This window comes from Cryptomeria japonica, chromosome 2 (assembly GCF_030272615.1).
Source record: "Cryptomeria japonica chromosome 2, Sugi_1.0, whole genome shotgun sequence".
Lineage (NCBI taxonomy): Eukaryota > Viridiplantae > Streptophyta > Pinopsida > Cupressales > Cupressaceae > Cryptomeria > Cryptomeria japonica.
This window is the reverse complement of record NC_081406.1, coordinates 196,389,406-196,413,381: the sequence shown is the minus strand read 5'-3', so window position 1 is coordinate 196,413,381 and position 23,976 is coordinate 196,389,406. Positions and strand designations below refer to the sequence as shown.

General features: G+C 43.7%; 1 protein-coding gene across 2 annotated transcripts in view; it reads right to left on the bottom strand.

Moving 5' to 3' along the window:
• Window positions 1–361: 361 nt before the first annotated feature.
• The window catches only part of LOC131072805 (AIG2-like protein D), a 146,016-nt gene continuing 122,401 nt past the window's right edge, over window positions 362–23,976 (bottom strand). For both annotated transcript variants that reach the window (XM_058009064.2, XM_058009063.2), the window contains exons 4-5: window positions 11,866–11,967; window positions 362–679 (exon numbers count right to left, since the gene is read on the bottom strand). In XM_058009064.2, coding sequence (XP_057865047.2) covers window positions 581–679; window positions 11,866–11,967 — 201 coding nt within the window. In that variant the 3' untranslated portion in view covers window positions 362–580. The remainder of the gene's footprint in view (window positions 680–11,865; window positions 11,968–23,976) is intronic.

Here is a 23,976-nt window from a genome sequence, read left to right as displayed (position 1 = left end):
TCTTCACTTAAATAAACTAGAATCCATACTTGCCTCGGTGTTTTAGGGCATTTACTCTCAATATCTTGATTGCACTAATTAAATGCCTCTATGCATGTGACTCTTAGCATCAATATAAATTTGAGTCTAGATAAATTGTTAAGATGTAGAAATGCATGTTGGGTCCTGATAAATAACCTTCCCTACTGAAAAATAGATCTTGGGTAGGTTGTCTCTTAGTTATTATTTTCCTAGCTCTGGATATTCAATTGCATTATGGAGGCAAAGCACTTAGTAAACCAAAAAAACCTTTCTACAAATCTGAACCATGTGGCCAGATTCAATTAGCTGTCAAACATAACATCACCGAGACAATACAGTATAAAAAATATATAAAGACATACCAAAGAGCCTAAAAGTTTGATCAGGGATTACAATCGAGTCGGAAGCACCATCATGCAAATAATTCTTGAGAGAAAACAATAATATATATAATGCGTATGTAAATGTAGCCATTGTTCATATCAAATATTCTACTATTTTTATCAGACTGTCTTTTCAGAAATATAATCTTTCCAGGTTTTGATTCAAAAAAAGCCTTTTAAATAGATACATGCCTTGTGGTACTTGGCTGTTTCAAGTCTGACATAAAATTCTCGCACATTTTCACAAAGTCCTTCATGTGAGAATCTTTCCAGGCCTGAAAAGCACAAAATATATGTAAATTATATGTTGAAAGCAGTCATAGACTTGATTGCCTTAAATAAATACAAAGTAGATGATACAGAGATATGAGGAATAAAATCCATGTACATTTGGGACGTGCACATGCATAACACACCCCTTCAAGGCAATTGGTAATTGTCGTGGTAACACATTAGTTGCCGCCTCTGTTATTATAAACGATGTCAATTAATTTGTAAACAGTTTAGTATTCTTGGTCTATTGCTGATAGGTCATTAGCAAGGTTGTAAATTGTTTAATGTCTTTATTGGTTCATCTCTTTTGATATGACTTAATCTCATGGAAGCTTCCCATTGATGCTATTATCGATATCTACCACATAATAATCTTATCGATCTCGTATGATAAATCGATTGTTTTTCCCAAGCTTGTCATTAATTGATGCCTTCATTGACTACATCAATTTATCGGGTCAATACTTGTCTTCGAAGTTATTCCCTTTCCTTAAGGTCACTGTCCCTATAATCGCATATGATCGCTCCCGACAAAATAACCTGTTCAGATGTCATGCACAAATCTTCGATATTGGCTCAAAACTTCTACTTGCATCCATACCCTTAAAACGGAGTATTCATACAATAATGGAAGATCCAGTTACCACAAAGTCCAATACTTTTACTCTTAATATCGTGGTGCTTGTAAACGGAGATTCGTAGCAGAGATCAAATCATCTATATTAATATTTCAGTAAAGAAAAAGAAGCATCGAAAGACATAAGAGAGATTCAGGTATAAACAGCAGTAAAGGAAAACCCAGGATCCAGATCAGAGAATACCATTATGAGCAGCAGTGCAAACCAAGATCAGATTTAGAATCATTATATCAAACCACAAAGAGAATTATCAATCCACCCAAGAAACATCAATCCTCTTAAGGAGCTGACAGTGCCCAGCAATAAAGAGACAGATCGAACCATCAAGAAAAGCATCAGTGTTCATAAGAGCGGACCTATACATTGTTGGCGGTAATATTGTACGGGAATACAGCAGTAGTTAATTAGATAGTACTTTACTTTGTTAGTAATGTAACCGAGAGATGGTAGTTACGGGTGCGACGGTTGTCCCTCGCATCCCCTCGGTACCATTATATGCCGTGGAAGGTAACTTGTAAAGACACATGATTATGAATGGAAATAGTATCTCTTATATTTGCTTGATCTTATCATCTGGTATGTATGGCATTATGGTTTCTCGTTAAACATTCTATCTGTATGTTTTAAACTGCTCACCCAAAGGGTAAACATCTGGCGTCGTTGCCTAAATTAATCTGGAGCATGGGAGTATACTACATGGCACGTGGATAATGGGACAACCATTGCCTCGAGGGAGAACTAGCACTTACGAAAGATTTCTCCTGCATCCTCCAGGCGGCGATCGAAACACACGTACGAAGAGAAGCCACCACCAAGGATGTTCAAGAGGATGTTGTGTGGAGTGCGCTTGGTGTAAGCCCGGCGGTAAATCGTTTGTTGAGCAACTTGCCCAACCTTCTGGCACAAGCATTTTTGGCTCTTCAAAACCGCAAGGAAGAAACCTATCGGGAGAACCGATGACAACAAATCCTACGGGAGTTTTACGAGCACCAAGAAGAGGAGCGCGATGAAACCGAACTGAACTGTGTACGGGCGAAGGAGAATAAACAAGAACACCCCATTGTAATGGGTATGTCAATGACATACATTGTATACGAGGGATGAATTAATAAAAGTGTTCTTTTAATATGATGTCTTGTTCTATTTCATAAGGAGAATTTAGAATTAATTCTGGCGAGGGCCAAAATTCGGTGCTAATCGAAACCACCAAGAAACGGTTGGGAGACCTTTCCCTAACATTGGAGGAGATCGGTGACGGGAGTACGGTAGAGCCGTACACGCCATATAGAGGTGCCGAGACCAGGAGGGAAGACGAGACAAAGACCGAGGATAGAGAGGCGGAGGATACCGGTGCGACCGAAGGTGTCAGGAGGACACAAAGTCACGGTAGTAGAAGCAATCTGTTCGGGGCAAGCTCATCACACCCTAGTAGTCAGAGCAACTTGGTGGGACCCAACGGACCAAATCTCAGCAAGGAGGACCAGTGTTTGGAGGAGGAGTTCCTGGAGGGACAAGTTCTAGTTCCGAAGGGCAGACCAAGCCGCCGCCAAGGAACGTAATAGCAAATCGACAAAAATTGCCGAAATTCACCGGAGATGGGAAAGAAGACCCCATACGGCATTGTCGTACATGTGAGACAATCTGGTCAGCCAACAGCGTGGCCGATAGGGTGGAATGGGTGGTGCAATTCCCCACCACCCTACGAGGACTAGCCATCGATTGGTACTCGGATGCTGATAAAACCAAACTGACAACTTGGGATGAATTGCACAAAGCCTTCGAAAAGGAGTTTCGACTCCTCAGAGACGATAATGAAATCGTAGCAAAAATCCTGAGCACCAAGCAAGGGAAAAGTGAGACCATCCGAGCATATAGCCAACGCCTCAAGGAATTGTTGGGAAGAATGGAAAACCAGCCCGGCGATGGGTTGAAGAAAAGGTGGTTTGTGGAGGGCTTAAAATCATCACTCAAAAGGAAAATAAAAATTGTACCCCCCACATCCTACGAAGATGCCTATAACTGAGCAATGGACCTAGAGAATGAAGGGAAGACATCCAAGAAAAAGAAAGACAGATCCTCTGAAGAGGACTCCTCCAATGGAAGTAGCAGTGACGAGGGGTTGAGTAAAAAGGTGCAAGCCCTTCAGAAGGATATGCATCGCATGATGAAGGAATTCAAGAGCATGAAGGGAAGCACCAGCAAAAATGAGGAAGTATGGTGCGCAGAATGTAAGGAGGAAGGTCACACAAAAAGCTCTTGTCCAAAAAAGGCCTTCTGCGATATTTGCCAAGTGTTGGGACACTCCACCAAAGAATGTCCCTACAACATGAAGACATGGGCGAACCAAGTTCTCTTCACCCAAGAGCAGCCATCAACGACAGCAAGCACATCGTAGCCTCAAGCCAAGACCACGGCATCATCTAGCGATTATAGAGGTAACCGAAGGGGGGGAAGAGGCAACAATAATAATAGCAATAATCAGAGTCGAATGCAGTATGATGCCAAGGGACGGCCGATGATTCAGTGTCGGGCATGCAACCAGTGGGACACTTTGCGCGGGATTGCCAGAAAGAGGAGGCACTGCAGCACTTGTGCAGATGGTGTGGTCTTGGAGACCACAATGAGACAAATTGCCCCAAGCCAAGGGTTAATCTCCTCAACATTGAGAAGACTGGTGATAAAGTACTGGCAATCACCTGTGCTCAGACCAAAAAGGCCACTTATCCCGACCCCCGTATGGAGAAGCAGAGATTACGGGAGGCAAAAGCCAAAATTGAGCACGAGATGACGGCAGAACGACGGAACAATGCAGGGGTGGTGAGTACATCATCCCGTACTGAAGCCAAAAATAACATAATTGGGCAAGTATTGTAGATAGAGGTACCGATACGAGTGAAGCATCTTCTAGACACAATGCCACAGCTAAGAACCGCCATTTTCAGTTTCGTACAAACCACTAAACAGGCACCTTCGGATGTAACACGGGCGAAAGATTCGATCAGCCCCTCGGCTGACCCAATGTTGTTGGCCTTAAATAGTGGTCACCATCCTGCGGTAGTGGAGATGGGAACTCTCAGGGCTATGCTCAAAGACACCATCGTGGACGGAGGTTCCTGGGGTGAATGTGTTGCAGGAGGATACATGGAAGAAGCTCGAAGCCAACACTATGGCCACCCACATTCAACTTGGTGGGAGCAAACCAACACAGCATCAAGCCACTCGGCACCCTGATGGCCCAGCCGGTGACCATCGGCACACAACCCTTCCTACTGGATTTTGTGATAATCCCACTGAAGAAGAAGGGGTATGATGCCATCTTAGGGAGAGGGTGGCTAGTAACAACAATGGTGAACCACAATTGGAAGAAGAAAACCCTTTCCATGGAGAAAGGGGGGCGGAAGTACATCATTGACCTAAGGACCCAGGTTGTCAACGAGGAGCTTGCATCATCCGACTCAGATTCAAAGGACTCAAATAGATGGGAGTGGGATTCCTATGAAGCCAAAGACGAGAGGGAACCAAACGATGAAGGAGTGCTTGAACTTGATGGTTGCTCAGAAGATGACATTTCCTCACTGAATGGACTCTTCCACTGGCAAATGGAAGATTATGAAGTGTTTCACCCTGCTTGTCACATGCTACAAATTGAGGACGAGCTAGGCGAGAAGGAGTTCTCGCCAAAATACACGGAGTACAAGGAGGGAGATGCCAAAGTAAATGATGTTCCGGCGTATGAATTTTCAAAGGACAGACCAATGCAGTACGAAGACCCCACCGTGAAGGAGACAAACTTAGGAGACACTGCCACCCCTCGAAATATTTGGGTAGGCGACGATTGGAGCCCGGTGCTGAAGGCCGCAACATTCAAAATCTTCATGGAATACAAGGACGTATTCGCTTGGTCCTACAAGGATCTGAAGGGGGTTCCGACAGAATTGTGCGTCCATCGGATACCATTGGTCCCGAGAGCCCAGCTGGTATGGAAGAGGTCGTACCGAATGAATAAGAACTATGCTGCCAAGGTGAACGAAGAGAATGAACGGATGCTGGAGGCCGGCATCATATTTCAGGTGGAGACAAGTGAGTGGGTATCGCCGATTGTGATCTCACTGAAGGAGGCCAACCAGATCCGCATCTGCATGGACTTTCGGTGCCTCAACGCAGTCACCATCAAGGATTCGTTCCCTATACCCTTCACAGACAACATCCTGGAGGAGGTGGCTGGCCATGAAATGTACTCATTTCTGGACAGCTTTTCCAGATACAATCAAATTTCGATAGCTGAGGAAGACAAGTTGAAGACCACCTTTGTGGTGGAGGACGGAGTCTATGCGTACAACCGGATGTCGTTCGGGTTGTGCAATGCTCCCGCAACATTCCAGAGGATAGTCCTTCACATCTTCAATAAGATGTTTGTGGGAAATTTTAAAACCTTTTTGGATGACTGGTCGATTTTCAGTAGCGAAGACGCTCACTTGGTGGCACTGAGAGTGCATGGAGAGATGCCGAAGGCCCAGGCTCGCCTTGAATCCACGGAAATGCAAATTTATGTTACCACAAGGAAAGTTGTTGGGCCATATCGTTTGTAAAGATGGACTAAAAACTGACCCAGATAAGGTATGGGTAATTGTAGAAATAGAGTCGCCCATTGATGTGACGGGAGTCAAGTCCTTGGGACACATCGGATACTACCGGAAGTTAATCAAGAACTTTGCCTAACTTTCATTCCCACTAGACAAACTGACAAGAAAGGGCGAACCGTATATATGGGAATCGACACAAGGGGAAGCATTTGAGGAACTCAAGAGGAGACTGGTGGCAGTACCCATTTTGGCCTATCCCAACTGGAACCGAGAATTCCACATACACATGGATGCCTCGAACTATGCCATTGGGGCTACACTGGCACAAGAAGGGGGACATGGGTTGGATCATCCCATCTATTTTGCCAGTCGGTTGATGTCGAAATCCGAGAAGAACTATAGTACCACCGAGAGGAAAGCCCTCGGAACGGTCTATGCCGTACAGAAATTTTGGCACTACTTGTTGGCAACACCCTTCACTTTCTATGTGGATCACCAAGTGTTGATGTACCTAGTAAATAAACCCATTATCCAAGGCAGGATAAGCCGGTGGCTACTGCTTCTTCAAGAGTTCACATTCTCAATAATTGTACGGCCAAGCAAGAGCCATGTCATTGCTGATTAGTTGTCCCGAATTAGGTCCGGAGAGCCACCAGAGTGGGTGAATGATGAATTTCCAAATGCTCACCTATTTAAGATCGTAGTACTACCATCGTGGTATACTGCCATCAGGGAATATCTCTCCACCTCCGTGTTCCCACAAGGTATGCCACCGGGAGAACGAAGGAAACTCGTGTTGAGAAGTCACACATTTCAGTTGATTAATGGATTGTTGTATAAAATGGATCCCGACCAAGTGCTGCATCGGTTTGTGATGGAGGAAGAAGTGCAAAGCGTTCTAAGGGAGGCACATGAGAGGCCCGCGGGAGGCCATATGGGACCAGACACTATGGCAAGAAAGGTGCTGCTAGCAGGCCTGTGGTGGCCCACATTGTATAATGATGCCAGAATGGGTAGTAGGTTGTGATACGTGTTAGAGAGCGAGGAAGCCGCTGAAGAGGGATTTCATGCCCCTCAACCCCTCACATGCTCAAGAACTATTCGAGCGTTGGGGGTTGGATTTTATTGGGCCACTCAAGGCTAGCTGTACCAGGAGGTGTCGCTACATTGTGGTAGCCACAGAATATTTAACCAAGTGGGTTGAAGCGCAGGCCCTGCCTGACAACTCGGTCGTAAGTACAACAAGATTCGTTTATGAGCAAATCATTACACGGTATGGTATCCCTATGCAGTTGACTAGCGACAGGAGTGGACATTTTGTGAACCACGTCATCAAACTCCTCACTACTGAATTTAAAATTTTTCATTCATTGTCTAGCCCCTATTACCCGCGAGCCAATGGGCAGGCGGAGGCTACCAACAAGATTCTGGTGGGAGTAATTTACAAGTCTTGCGGTGTCAAGGGAGAAGACTGGGAAGAAAAATTACCTTCGATCTTGTGGGCCGCACAACCTACAAGGTGACCACCGGCCAGACTCCATTCCAACTGATGTACAGGCAAGAAGTTGTTGTGCCGGCTAAATTCATGGTGCCAAGCCTTCATATTGCAATCAAGAACAAACTGGGAGACATGGAGAGCCTGAGGGAGAGGCTGTATGTATTGAACAAGTTGGATGAGAAGAGAATGATGGCCCAGTGGGCTACGGAGGCAACCCAGCAAAGGAGGAAGTTGTGGCACGACAAGCATCTGAAACGAATGAGGTTTGCTCCAGGACAACTGTTACTGAAATATAATGGGCGTAATGAGATTAAACCAAGCAAATTCAAGGTAAGATGGTTAGGACCATATAAAGTCCACGAGGTGGCGGAGAACGGAGCAGTGAAGTTGTGGACACTGGATGGATGGGAGGTTGCAGGCAGCATCAATGTGTCGAAATTAAAACTATATCACGAGCAGAGGCAATCAACCGACCCCAAATCCTCCCGAAGAAATACTTGAAAAAAAAATTGTGAAAAACATTAAAAAAAAAATTATGGTAGGTGGAAAAAAATTTTAAAATAAAAATAAAAAATAAAAAAATAAGCGAATTAACCGTACGGTCAATACCATACGAAAAAAAGGAGCCCACTGTATAGATGAGACACTGTAGGTATAAAACACCATACTAAGGAAAGCAAACAAGGAAAAAAAGAAGCGAAATCACCGTACGCCATCACCGTATGGCGAAGGAAGGGAGTGCAGGACAACCGTACGGCAGCTAGAACAAACCCACTTAACAGTGATTCCGTATGGGCTATGAACGGTTGACAAGATAGATTCGCCAAATGCTTGTACGATCAATCGGGGGTATTGTACAGTAAAAATATCGCATGGTCATTGCAGGTGTTGTACGATCATTGCACGTACTTTTGAATGATGGAGAAAGATTGCATTGTGGCACAGAAGCGTTTTTGTACGGTACGCTGAAGAAAAAAAATTATCTAGGGGTAGCGTCTGGAGGAAAGGTCCCATGTTGGAGGAAAATAGGCATGTGCAAAAGTTTGTTACCCTAACCCTATTTTTTTAATATTAAGAAGGGCACAAAAGACAAAGGCAAAATTATTTAATGGACGCCAGCGGTGGAAAGAATTGGCAAAAACAGTTGCGGTAGTTACCTGCTACAGTGTCATCAACCTCTGCAAACAAGAAAGTTGTTTGGATTCTGCCTTCAGGTGTGAAAGTCAGGGGCGGCATGGCTGACAGCAGCAAAAGCAAAGGTAAAAAAGTGCAACCCAAACTGCAACAGCAGATAGCAGTGAAGAATGATGTGACCATGGACACCATTACCTTCGAGGGTTTGAGTGGAGCAGATTGTAAGAAATGGTGGAACGAGACCCCGCATGATGACCCTATGAAGGCACAACTATGACATGCAGAGGTACACTGGGCCATCCAAATGCCCATCTTTTGCATTAAGGATTTTGAGGTTGTGTTGTGGGCCATGATTGGTGCCTATGACCCACACAGGCGACAGTCGGTATTTGATTACGAGCACCGCCAGGTTACGGTGTCCTTCGCTTCCACAGAGTTTACGAGAGTTTTTGGTATTCAAAAAATATCCCCAAATTTCAAAGATAAACTTCTTAAGTTGATGTGCCGTGACAACCTCACACAAGCCGAACTGGATAGTCTCCAGCATGCCAGCAAAGGAAGAGGTTTGAAGAAGTCGTTCCTGAGAGAGGGGATATGGCAGTGCCTTCTGGATGTGTTAAAGAGTCGCTTGATGGGAGCGAGTAGGGCTTTAGACATTGCCATGGCACAGGTGGTGCTGGTGAATGGTATCCGCAATGGCATGGTCTACAACTGGGCATCAGTACTGGCAGATAGGATGGAGGAATTCATGACCCTCCAGCCCAAGACCTTCTACATGCCCTACCATGCGATTGGACTCTTCCTGGATGCAGTACGCCTTCAGGACTTACCAGACACACAGCACTTGGCACCACAAGGTTGTGTACACCCAGGGCAGCCGCCTATATTTTATTGGGTTCCGTTGGATATGATCTACAACTGGGCATCAGTACTGGCAGATAGGATCGAGGAATTCATGACCCTCCAGCACAGGACCTTCTACATGCCCTACCATGCGATTGGACTCTTCCTGGATGCAGTACGCCTTCAGGACTTACCAGACACACAACACTTGGCACCACAAGGTTGTGTACACCCGGGGCAGCCGCTTATATTTTATTGGGTTCCCTTGGATATGATGGCACCGAGCGGAGACACACAATCAGGCAAGAAACAGAAGCGACGGGTAGTGGTGTCTGAGGCGAAGACAGAGTGGAAGTCCGTGACTAGTGACCCGAGTGACGAGGCAGAGGACTTTAGTGATACATCACAGGCCATCGGGAGTAGTTTCAGAATGGTGGGTAGAGGCGAACAGCAAGTGGAGGAGGAGACAGGGGCAACATCTACAGTAACGCAGACAGCCACACCTCCACCTCTCGTAGTTGTGCCAGTAGCAGCCACACGGCCCTCAGGTGAGTTATCCGGGCAAACGGTCTCAGCAAGTGCCACTCGGCCTCTCCATGGAGCAACAGTATTAGCAATACCGGTTCCTGGTTTTGGGCAGGGTCGGGCACCAGTGATTATGGTTCCCCCACACGCGGCCGCGACATTGGTAGCCTTACCAAAGCCTCAAGTGGTCGACGACAGGAGTCCCACGGCAGCAAGTCCCATGGCACCAGTAGAGGCTGGGGGCAGTGGCGGGAAGGTTGGTAGGGAGGTTGTACAAGCAGAGCATCATGGAGGGAGTGGTATGCCTTCTCAGACGAATATGAATGCGTGGCTAGGTCGATAAAAATGACACCAATAGCACCAATTGGAGTAGCGGTCCTCTCCCCAAGGCATGAGCCGAGCCCTCACGAGATTGTGGACCTGGTCGGAGACAGTTCACCATAGACTACACGGATTGTACAAAGAGACCACTCACCCATTCGTGAGTTGGTGCTGAGTCCCAAGCAGGAGGAGGAGTTGATCCAGAGCCCCCCGCATGATGAGTCGTTGCAGAGTCCTCACAGGGATGCCCAGGAGCACGGTGTCCTAGCATCTCCAAGAGTGGAGGGCGACAAGGAATTGGAGCAGTTCCTTGCGGATATGGTTGTGGAAGCCCAACGGATGGTAGCCTCTACGAGGTCTAAGGGAGATGCCCGGACAGATGAAGAGTTGGAGCAGCTACTCGGGTTTATGAGGAGCAAGTGCACGACAAACTTTGCGCAGTGTTTCGAGTCTGGTGGACTACCTACTACGGAAACCTTACAGATGTTGGACAATTGGGGCCTCCGCGAGCAGGTTGGCGAGACCAACAGACAGTCATTGTTGTGGAGGATAGAGCAGGTTTTCCGAGAGACCTACTATGAGTTTCAGAGGACGTAGTATATTCCTGAGAGTACAGAGACCCAGCGCCAGGAGGCTTTGTTGGCACGGGAAGAGTTGGTTGCTCGACTCCAGCAGATGGAGGAGTTGCACAGAGAGCAATTGGCTCGGGAGAAGGCCTCATGGGATGCAGAACGCGCTACCTTAGACACAGTGTTAGCCGAGGAGAGGTCAGAAAAGGATGCCTTGGAGGCACAGTTGGAGGAAGCTCACGAGCACAGGGCTATGTTGGAGAGTCGCCTGGGTAGTGCCTTGAAGAGGGTGGAACAGAAAGATAAGGAGGTCTTGGAGGCGGCGATGATGGTGAAAACAGCAATGGAGTGCCAGATGGTTGCAAAGCGGGACCTCAAGCTGCGAACTAAGAAGGTCTATGAGTTGCGGGATGAGCTTATTTTATTACTTTATTTTATTCTTTATTACATTAATCAATTATGAGTCAACCTTTTGAAATAATACTAATTTTTGGACAACTTAATCAATTAATTTAATTAAGTCACTTTACCAAAATTTGGGGAAATAACATGTATACAGCTTAGCTATTTATTTCTTCGAGCTGTGTGCTGTTATTTCTTCAATCCTTGTTTGCAATGAATAGTTGATCTCTATTTTAGCCAGAGTAAAGGTCTCATTTGTTTGTTCAGATTGGTATTTTTTTTCATTAACTAAAAAAATCTCATTTGCAAGGCATGGCTGTTAACAGTCCATTGAGGTGTAAAAATATGTGAATAATTATTTCCTTTATGCAAACCCACCTAAGAGAAAATTGTATGATGTGCATATCTATATATCGGTTGTAGTTTTAGTCGAAGTTAATTTATCTTAGGTTTAGGTTTAGTTTAGATCTCAAAGGGCTTCCCCTCCTACTTTGTAAAGAGACTTCACACACTGCTGTTTTGTGTGTCTTACAAAAGACAAAATAAAATGCAAGATATATCAATAGTTGGTTTTAAAGTATTATTTATATAGGTTGAATTTAATAGGAAATATCTCACTTTTTATAAGATGCACACTTATTATAACTTCCATTTAAAAATAAAGAGCATGAATACCTCAAAATTCCATTCTCCATATAGATCTTTGTCATTTACATCAGCCCACACATAAGTGTATGCTTTTAATTGACTGGAACTGTTTTGTTGCTTCTCATTGTCCTGTTATTTGAACACTAGAAAAAAGTTAGACATAGATTAATATTGGTATAAAAAGTGGTTAACTTTTTATCAGCAAAAAGAAAGATTTAATTTTTTATTTATATATTTGCATGTATTTGTGGATGCTTATAAATCATTTACAAATGAGTAGAACTAAATCTACTACTACTTTGTTTGTTTTGTGTGTAATCAGAGATCTAGGCATTTGAGTACCATTACAGAAAGACTAAGTTAAACTACAACAACTAATGGTCACATAAAAACCAGCTATTTCAGGATCCATACTTAATGTGTGACACATACTATCAACTTAGATAAAAGATAGATCTGTTTTACGGAAGCCAAAAAGGATATCCAAGACACAAGCTCTCTGGTTGTCAACATTCAATAATGGCCAAAAGAGGAGGATTACCATTCAATTAAGGAACCCATGAGTAATGGAAAGAATAATTTCCAACTTTCCTCAGGTCCTTGAGGTTCTATGTTATCCATTGGTGCTGGCATTTCAGTTTCTTATAGTTTGAGTGGGTTCCATTACATGTTAATGGTCTTGGAAGAGGGACAAGACCTGCCTATAGGTGAGAGTCAGTTGCTTAAACTATATAGCTAATATTCTATCCATTTTATTTTTCCGATAACTGCATTTGATTTTGGAGTCACTTCATTGGTACAAATTGTCCTAAAAATGACCAAGTGCAACCCGGACTTTGAGAAGAGCTTGACTGTTTTAAAGAGTAACCACACAAAGAATTTTGTTAGCCTTTGACTGTATCTTTACATCTTGATTGTGATTGGTACCTTATTGAGATAAAGAGCCAGCATTGATACTGAAGCTGAATGGGCTGATCATTATGATCAGGCTATTGAGGATTGGATATACACTTAGTATCACCAGAATTTAAGGTATTTTTCCTTGTTTCAGCCTGATTTCAATCTACAAATAACTGCATATCTGAAATTAAGGAATTCAGCAACTATCAAGAGCAGTTTGAAAGCTGCTATTCAGATTTGCCAGAGGAAAATTAGCATGGGTGAATGTCAATGGTTGTTGAGGCTCTTATAGCTGCCTCAAACCAAGGCTTGGTGAGGTGTGGATCAGGCATGACAAAGGAAGATGGTTTTGTAACCAGAACTGAGAAGTTTGGGATCTTTGATAAGAGATCCCCAGGACAGGAAGAAGGAACACCCTGTAAAGAAATTATGGATGGAAACTTAGAAAAATACAACTGAGCAAGACTAAAAGAAATATCACATCCCATCCTTATCGACAGATTGATGTTTCCTGCAGATGCTACCTTTTTTTTTCTTTCCATGTACTATCCTATATTATAATTGTCAGGCCATTAGGATGAAAAGGATGTTGTAACATCCCCTTTTCGGTCCATTTCAACATCCTTGGAAAGCTCCAAGATTTTTGCAGAATTCCAACTTGATCCAAAAGAAATTCTAGCAGTGGCAATGAGCTCAAGTATTCAAGATGAGTCAACCAATACTTTTTGAATGTAGTTTTGACACTCTGGAAGCTCTCGAAACTTGTTGGAGAAGCTTCCTCTTTTTGTAAAGCACCAATTTTCATTCAAATCGTCACTTTGAGAACTTAGGATTATTTTGGCACAATTGAAATTCATGTTTGATCCATTTTAATATTTTCTATAACTTTGTCTGAATGTACGAAAAATATATAGTTAAGTTGTCAAAAAGTCAAATTAAAAGACATGTAATTATTTAAGAAGGGAAACAAAAGTGACATAAGAGTTCAAAGAGTAAAATAATATGAAGTCACTTAAAAAGGAGCTGAAAGGATTATTATTTAAAAAATGATTTTTAAATACAAGTTTTGGAAAGTTTCGTAGGGGGTTATAAAAGGAGGTTGAGAAGACTCATTTCATTCATTCATGGTTGTTCATTTAGCTGAAACCCTCTTTGGGACTATGATCTATTGTTCAACTATTCAGCCTAAGGCGAAAACCCTAAAGAAAATATTGGTTTCATGGACAAAAACCCACCTAGCCAATCCTTGGCGAATTCATCTAGAGTTTACAACTATGCCAAATCTGTTTAGTTTATGTAAAGATTCGTGTTACAATATTATTTCCAATTTGAAATGGAAGTTTGAAAAATTTCTTACAGATGGCAAAGCAAATTATAGAAGGGATTTGAAGGGACACAAGCTACCGTACTTGCTGCAATGATTTTGTACCTACTACAGTGATTTTTGTACTTGCTACAATAGTTTTGTACCTACTACAATGATTTTTGTACTTGCTTAGTGATTTTGTACCTGCTACAGTGTGTTCCCTACCATTGCAAAGGTTCTAGAAATGAAACGGGAGATGTACAACAGCGAAGAGTTTATCATTTCAGTCATCGTTATTTAGAGTATAAGTTGTTGGATTGTCATTGATTTCAGTTTATATTTCTAGGGTTCAAACGACAACACCATGCTGGAAAGATTTTGAGTTCACCCGATTCCCAACTAGCCTTGTAAGTGTCACCCAATGACTCGGTGACACTATTCTTGACTCATTTTCTCACCTTTTTGCCCAATTCTCTTGATTTGAGAGTCATATGAGTATTTTGACTTCACAAAGGGATTTGGAGTATCTGAGAGGCCAGACTATCCAACCGGGAAGCTTATTGGTCAAGACAAATGTGCATCTCAAAGGGCAATAGCGTGAGTTCACCAACCTGGAGGACGTCAATGCGGGTCAAGGACCAAAGTGTGAGTCAAGGACACGTGTGCCATGCTCGTGTCCCAAAATTGCACAAGTGTCCTTTCAAAATGTCTGGTTCCATGGCAAGAGCCTAGGTTTGGTCATTCGGTCTAGAGAGGATTTCAAGAGCTAGGGGTGTCCGTTTGACCCAATTTCATATGCGTTCGGAAGGTAGCGACATCAAGGAACCCTCAAAGGGTTTTGAGTAGCTTTTGAGTGGGTTTGGGTGGTGTGAGAGTGTCTGATTGTGATTAGGGTTTCGTTGGAGCCCATCTATGACACCTAGGACTTAACACTTGTTGTTTGTTGATTTAAGCTTTGCAACTTCGAAAATGGTCTTGTGTGACCCTAAACACCTCTTAGACCTTGTTCTATGGTTTGGGAGACCATTATCCTTTTTCGTCAATGGTTTTAGGTGTTTAGCCTTCCACATGTGTTGTTGGTTATCAGTAGTTTGACCTAATCTTGAGGTTTGAGCATCAATCTTGCATATGTTACGTATGTTCACACTTAATTACTTTGAAAAAAAAAATTCCATGTATTATTTGTGTATTTTGCTCATATCCTTTAAGGTACCTTGGCAGGGTGTTACATTTGGTATAAGAGCCCATTTTCAAACGTTGGGAGCTCTACTGTATGTGCGCTCATTGCGTTTGGCATGAGTGCCATGTGTTTGCTATACTATATTCTTTGTATGTTCATTGCCTTAGCATGGATTATAGATACGACTATGCTTACCCTAATGTATTAATTGTTGTGTTATGAAGGTTGCCTCCTAAGGGCAGTGGTTGCGATCGAGGTGGACCTACCTGCCGCAGTTCCAACTAAATCCTTACCAGGAGGATCATCAAGAGAAGCATCAAGATGAGTAGCGTGCAGACGATTAGAGAGATGGTTAGGGTAGTAGACTCGAGGGACCTTAGGTGCTTAATTTTCTTCAAGAGGTCATATAGTCCAATTGGGGCCTAGACAGGAGATGTCTCAGCATGAGAAGTCTCGTCCATCTCAACAACGTGAGAGAGAGTTCTCATAGCCCGAGCCATTCTAGAGTTGACTATGGTAGAGATTGTGAGTCCCCTTGTAGGAGAGATCATACACTGGTTGATGAGGATGCTATTCTTGTAGGACATATGAGAGACCTTCTTAGGTCACATCCACCTACATTTGATGGTACTTGTGGAGGTACTGAGACAGAAACTTGGTTGATAGATCTCGATCGATGCTTTGCTATGCATCCTTATCGCAATAATGCTAGAGCTCATTGTGCCATCATGCATCTCAAGGATTTCGCCTTCATGGTGGCCGCGGCGCATGGAACAAAAGCTCCAATTAGGCATTGCCTTAGTATCATAGGTAATCTTCTTAGAGAGATTTTGTGCATGCTTCCTTTCAGAGCAATATTGTCAGAGGCGTGCCAATGAAATCCATCAATTACGTTAGATGGCTATGATTTAGATTAGTATGAGCATCAATTCTTCAAGCTCAAGCAGTATGCTAGTATATCTAATGATGAGCCTATGTTAGTGCAGCACTTTGTTTGAGACCTTAATGCCCGTATTAGTGGTGGTGTTCAAGTCTTTGAGCCCAAGTCTTTGGAGATCGTCATAGAGAAAGCGAGATTCATTGAGGATAATTTGGCTAACACATAGGGATATGGATATCAGAAGGGAGTATAGGTTATGAGTGCACCTCCATTGGTTCAAATGTTCAAGCCATTCAATCTCAACCCATAGGATCATCTAGGGCACACTCTGCACCTCCTAGGTTAGGGTATCATCAGCTTTGCATTTATGAGGCTGACATTCATCGAACTGCATTTCGCACCCGTTATAGACATTATGAGTTCATGATTGTCCCATTTGGGTTGACAAATGCACCATCAGTCTTATGAGTCTGATGAATGGGGTGTTTCGCACCTACCTTGACCAATTTGTCCTTGTGTTTCTTGATCACATTTTGGTATGACAATGGAAGAACATGAGGTCCACTAACATCAAGGTTTACAATGTCTTCATGACAATCAGTTGTATGGCAAGTTGGCGAAGTGTGAGTTCTTCCAGACTAAGGTGAGATGTTTGGGCCATATCATCTCAGGAGAAGGTATCTCAATAGATCCCTCTAAGATTCAGGCTATTGTGGATTAGCCAGCGCTAACTAATGTCTTAGAGGTTCATTGTTTCATGGGTTTGGAGGGTTATTACTGTTGTTTTGTGAGAGATTTCTCTAAGTTGGCTCATCCTATCACTTCTCTTCAAAGGAAAGGGAGTTGCAAATAGCAACCAGGTCCGTTCCCGACTTCACCTTTGCATATCAATCCTTTGTACAAAACAAATCTGGCAAGTATGTATACAAGATAGGAAGTCATGTTGAACGTCCTTGTTTTCTCCGAACCTCTCCGCAAGATGTCAAAGTTGTCGCTTATTATCTCCGCCCAATTGATCATTGTACCTCTTGCTATCTCCTCAATAAAATAGTACCTCCACTTCTCAAATAGTGCCCCTTGAGGTGCTCATGTGACTCAGTTGAGCAGAAATATTAGGTCACCGTACTCCTCACTAAAGTCTGAACTTAAGAGCCACTTAAGTAACCTAGAGTGGTGACGCCTTGTCTCAAGGACCCACTTGTTGTTGATAACTGTCATACACGCCTCCAATCTTTTGTCAAATTTGGCTTGGGACTCTTCCTTAGTTATCTCTAGCACGTTTGTACACCTAGGGATTGCAAATACTTCCCCAATGGATTCCTCAACTAGGTACGCAAGCACTGTCCCCTTAGGTGTTTTGATCATTTTGGTTTGAGAATCATAATGCTTCGCACACTCAACTACGATCTTGCTACATTGAATGGCTGGTGGAAAGCCAGCTGCATGGTAGATTCCGCTCTTCATGATAGTAGTCGACAAGGTGGAAGGAAGATGATTCTTTGTTCCAAACATTCTCCACCTCATCTGATTCATGTCTAAGTACTCCATGTTCGTGTTCACGACCTTCTTCCATTGGGATGATATTTGCAGTGTTCCACGGGCGTTCGGGACGGGGGGACGGGGGGACGAGGGGGACGCGTCTCGGGGACGGGGGGACCAAGGGCCTAAATTTGGGGACGGCGGGGGGACGGCGGGGGGACGGCAGCGGGGGGGTGGCGGGGTGGTGGTGCTCATATATATACATATAGTACTTGAAAAACTAGTTTTGAAAAGATGTATAACAGTATAACAGTATAAGAATTAGATTTCAAATGAAACTATAGGAAATACCAAGATTACTTAGATTAGTGATACGTAACTAATTGCTAATTGCTAAAACTAAAAGTAAATAAAATTTGACAAATGAAATTGTCAAATTGGAGATTTCTCATTTCTATCATATGAATATCGAAAAAGGAAAACGAAAAATATGAATATCTGATGCCATTGCAAAGTCTATAATAATAAAGATGATTACATGATTCATCATTACAATGAGTAGCCAAATACAAATACGTGTAGCAATAGTATTACAAAAGAGACGAGTCAAATACAAAATGACAAAACTGAAAAGTGAAAACTCAAACTGTAGCTAATGGAGGCCTCTAATCATCTGCAAACTCCTCCTCACTGGAACTGCTGGACTCCTGAGGATCAAGGTCCCTCAAGCTCACACCAACTAGCCCTGCATCTGAAGTGGTAGGATCATCCTCATCAATCTGTGAAGGCTCCTCTGGCTCTACATCCCATCGTGCCGCTGGACTCTCCTTGTACATAAGTGTCTTGCGGTCAATGAGACGCAAAGCACTATGTACAGCCACAAGCTTCTCTGCTCTCTTAGAGGTAAGTCTGTTCCTCTTAAGAGAGTGGATGAAGCTATATGTAGACCAGTTCCTCTCAGCAGCTGAAGAACTGGAAACCTGGGATAGCAGACGGATGGCTAGAGTGGTGGTCAAAGATTTCGGGCCATGACATTTCCACCACAAAAGTGGGTCCTCCTGTGCCATAATGTCTATATCCATCTTTGCTGCATCTGAATAACCTCTAAGAGTGGCAAATCTTCCCCACTCAGTGCGTATTGTGCCGCCATCTCTGGAATCAAACATCTTCTCTATGCACCTAAAGAAACCTGCCTTCACCTCATCATCCTCAATCGGTGTCGTTCTACCCGGTCTAGCCTTGTACCACTTAGGATTCAAGGCAAAGGCAGCCATATGCAAAGGAGTGTTCAACTTGTCCCATCTACTCTGAATGATAGGCCGGATTTGCTCATTGTAGAATGCTAGAGAGGGGTCCTTCACTCGCACAGCAGCCCTCATCTGGCCAAGCATAGAGTCAATGCACTCATACACCTCTCCAAGGTTAGGTGCATCCCCATCCCCATATCTGATCACCTGGAATACTGGAGAAATGATGGAGACAATGTATTTCGTATCAGTCCAAAACACATCACTCTTCACTATCTCCTTCACCCTTCTCCCCTGCTCTGTCTTGGCCTCAGCCCACCTATTCCACTCATTAGTCATAACCATGAGTTGCAATGCCTCTTGCAACTCAATCATTCTCTCCAAGAGAATGAAATAGGATGCATATCTAGTCTCAACTGGTTTCAAGAACTCCTTCTTCGCGAAGGTCCTGAATAGTGCATGTGAAATGTGGTGGTTGCAGATAAACATCTGCACATCTCTCGCATCGGTGACCACTCCTCTAATCCAGTCAATCTTCCCCATGTCCTTGAGTGCATTGTTCATGGCATGCACACAACATGGGGTCCACCAAATGTGTCTATAGGCTGCCTCAACGAGTCTCCCTGCTGCTCTACACACATATGCTGCATCTGTCACTACTTGGACCACATTTTGTGGCCCAACCTCCTCAATAGCCTCCCTGAGGACCTGAAACTGGAAATCAGCATCTTTACGATGCCCTGTACAATCAACTGCTCTAAGGAAGTATGGGCCCTCTGCACATGTGACCATGATGTTGATGAGTGGACGATGGCTAATGTTCGTCCACCCATCCATAACTATGCTGCACCCCAATGCCACCCAACATGCCTTCATCTTCTCCATCAAAATATTGATCTTGGAATAGCTTTTATCCAAGATCGAGGTCCTCATTTTCGTCTCCCCTGGTGGCACATAAGATGGTCCTCCCTTGGCCACCATATCTATCATCTTCCTATAATAAGGAGACCGTGAAACATGAAATGGAATGCCATTGGCAAAGAAGAAATTGCCAATGGATTCATCTATCTCATCTCTCAGCTGCACATTAAACATATCAGCAATGGGGTTGCTCTGTGGTGTATGCAACTTACGTTTCCCAGTCCTGGCAACAGTAGAAGTGGAAGTAGATGGAGATCCAAACATCATTCCTCCCGCCTGCGAAGCATGATAAGTATGTGGCACTGGCACATTCCGGCTGTCGTGAAGTGATGCCCTAGCAGACAAAGTAGTAGGCATTGAAATATTTGTGTCATCTGGAACCCCCCAAAGCCTGTTAAACTCAATTCTGTACTGTATATTTTTGGGTTCCTCCAAAAACTTACAATGTTTCACGCCTTTTCCTCTCCAAAATAGAAAGTGTGCATTCACCCTGCTAATGCTACCGAACCATTCTCTGTCACAAATATTGCACTTCCACTTCCTTGTTCCCCCACTTGAATGTGATGCAGTGCCTTGTACTGATATTTGTGAAGCAAACTGTTTTAGAGGAGACTTAGGATCAAAATGACCCCTAGCATATGGTGCCAACAACTCTGAAGGGCAACCTGTACTAGCTGCTGCACTTGCCATAGAACTAGATTGGGCTCCAGGATCAGCCCCATGGTCACCCCCCTCATTTTCAGGTTCATATTCTGAATCATTCTCACTATGAGAATGGATTTCCATGTTATCTTGACTCGTGCCTTGGGAGCTCATTGTGAAATTTTCAAATTGACACTGCATTTCACAAAATAAAAATAAAATCAGCCTTGTTTAACAATATATTTTTAAATTTTTAAATTTTTTTTCCTATTCATCTCAAAATGAGATTTGATGTTGAATCTTGAGGGCAAAATGATGAATCATTTTGCCCTCAAGATTCAACATCAAACCTCATTTTGAGTCTTAAGATGAATAGGGAAAAAAAATTAAAAAAACCAAAAATGACATAGAACAATGAAAATCAGAAAGTAAAACAAAAAAAAAACAAGAAGAAGTTGAAAAACCCTACCTTGTGCTTGAAAAATCTCTCCAAAATGTAGAAGAATCTTCTTCTTCCTCTTCTTCTAGCTCCTATCACACTTGTAGTCACTTTTCTCACCCCTTCAATCAATCTTCTTCAAGCTGTTCCTCCTCTTCAAGCTGCTGGAAAAAAAATCAGTTTTGCATAATGAGAGTGAAATGAGAAATCCAAACTAAACATGTTTTTGTGTTGTTTTGGGGGGTGGGGTGGGGCCCACGTCCAATTAGGGTTACCCCTTAACCCCCCCCAAAAAGCACATGTCATAAAAATTAAAAAAAAAAATGAAAACTGCGCTTTTTATCCCGTGCGAACGCGGGAGACGCCTGGGCGTCCCCCCGTCCCTCGAGAGACGTCTGGGCGTCTCTCGAGGGACGGGGGGACGCCCAGGCGTCTCCCACGGAGACGCCCAGACGTCCCCCAGGAGACGCCCAGACGTCTCCGCGTCGGGGACGTCTCCCCGTCCCGGCGGAGTTTGGGTGGCGGTGGTGGGACGGCGGGGGACGTCGCGTCCCCGTCCCCGCGTCCCCGAGACGTCTCTGACGGGGGGACGCGCCCAAAAATGGGGGGGACGCGTCCCCGTGGTTCACTGGATATTTGCAACTCCAAATAGAAGCCCTCTTGGACAACCTTCAATTGATTTTTCCTTGCCAATATACCAGCCTTAGACATGGTACCTATACGAAACTAGAAGTTAATATCATGGTAAAAAATATTTCTAATAACTTATTTTCGGAATTTCCTGTTGTCATTTTATGACACCCTTGCTCCATCAATGAGAACCGATCAGAGATATGTTCTATGGACCAACGTTGCCTCAGTTGATCAAAGAGAAAACAATGGAATCATGAAGTATGAAGTGTTGTCTTGTCGGAACTCCGAAACCCCCACGTTCCCAAGTTCCTAACTCCTCCATTCCTCAACCCCAGAACTCCGGAACCCCCACGTTCCCAAGTTCCTAAGCCTTCTCTTCCTCAAAGCCGAAACTCCGAAACCCCCAAGTTCTCAAGTTCCTAAGTCCTCCCTTCCTCAACCCCAGAACTTCGAAACCCCCAGGTTCCCAAGTTCCTTAGTACTCAACCCCGGAATTCCGGAGCCCCCAAGTTCCCAAGTTCCTAAGTCCTCAACCCCTGAACTCCAAAACCCCTAGGTTCCCAAGTTCCTAAGTCCTCAACCCTAGAATTCCGGAACCCCAAGGTTCCCAAGTACCTAAGTCCTCAACCCCGGAACTCCGGAATCCCAGAATCCAGAAATCCCAAACCTAAGTCTTCCCAACTTCGGTAACCTATGTTTCCGAAGTCTTCCTGACTTCGGTAACCTGTGTTTCGGAAGTCTTCCAAACTCCTTTCGGCTTGCAACACTTCCAGATGGCGTGATCAACACTCAAGGCTATTAATGCTCCAACAACTCTAGTGACTTGTACACCTTTCGTGGTGCTACAAGAGCGCATTTGATGATTTTGCAGGATTTCCACCAAGAAGTAGAGAGCCATGCTTATTTGTGGTTACTTATGCCATGCCTGCATGCTCTGACTTTGGAATGTCAGGCAATCCACCTTCTAGAAGTACCTTTCTTCTTGGGATTGCATTTTTAGGGTATGGCCAAGTTGCTTGCATGTACACAATGTCAGGTGCATGCACATCCCTACATTCCCTGACTGACATTTCCCTGCACACACAAGGGTCAAGGCTTCTCTCCCTTGACTAGTGGTCTCTCCTATGCGACCAATTTTCTATATAAGGTTGTTATGCCTCATTGTAAAGGGTTCTCTCCTTGCTAACTTGAGTTATTCTATGTTCTTTCACATCTCTTGAAGACTTGTATTTATCTTGCATTTCTGCAACTGTAAGTTTGGCCATTGGCCTTAAAATGAATTGAAATCATCATTCTTGCCTTACTTCAACTTATGCATCCTGTGTATGTTTGTGGCTTTCTTTCACATATATGTTGTGTTAATCTGTTTTTGGGTGTTACTTGTGGGAAACCTTCTCCCCTCTTGACATTCAACAAGTTCTAACCTCCATACGTGCATTGAGGTGATTAATGCAACTGAAGTTTGTGCATCTCCTGGGTATTTCAATTGATTCTTTGTGCCATTTCGGGTGGGGAGAGAAACATCTCTTATCTCGGTGCATCACCTCCTTTCATTTTAAGCATTTCTCTCTTCTCTTTTCCTCTACAAGTTGTTAGGATAGGTTTAGAAGTAAGCTTTGGAGTGTTGAGTTGGTTCAACACCTACACTTGGATTGAGAAGGAAGTCAACCTTCACTAGAGATTCAACCCCCTTGCGCAAGGTCCCACACTTCGGGGTTGTTCCCATGTTTTACAAGGTTGCTAAGTTGATAGCTCAGCAAGGGTGCAAGCTTTTGTGATAACAGTTTTTGGCACGCCCGATGGGACTCATCCTTCATCAAGTTGAAATTTGGTGTGTTCTTCGGTATATTCAGCCTTGGAGGCAACATTTTACATACTTGGCGACTCTAAGAGGAAATCTACTAGTCAAGCAATCCTAAGCCCAAGCCAATTGAAGATTCGGTGTGTTCTTCAGTTCATCAAGCCTTTGAAGACATCTTTCAAGCACCTGGCGACTCTACAATCATTTGGTGAATACATGGTATGTTATTAGTCTCTGGTTGAGAAGGTTCGTTTGCTCTTTTAAGCATTTTGTTAAACAAGCTCCATCTCTTTCAAATGCTTTAAAATGAGTTCATATCATGGGTGTAATTCTATTCACCCCCATTCTATGAGAATACCAGCCATTTTTCCCCTCCTTACCAACAAGACCGAACTAGGACTGCTCCTAGTTTCAACCCAAATAACTTCACTTTAGCAATAGGTGAGTACTTTCCTAATGCTTGCCACCCACCCACCCCTTCTCAACCTTCTTGGCAGCCCAACCAGCTCCAAGATGATGAAAAAATGCAAATTGCAGAACTCAAAAGTGTGTTGCTTGATTTCACCAAGCATCTGGAGTTCAAGAGGCAACAGGAGTGGGATTTGCAGCAAGGTCAACTTGCTTATCAGGCTCAGCTTCAATAACAACAAATGGGAGCCCAAAGACAACATGAAAAGTTCCGTGCAAGGCAGCTTGCCTCTGCTAGGAAG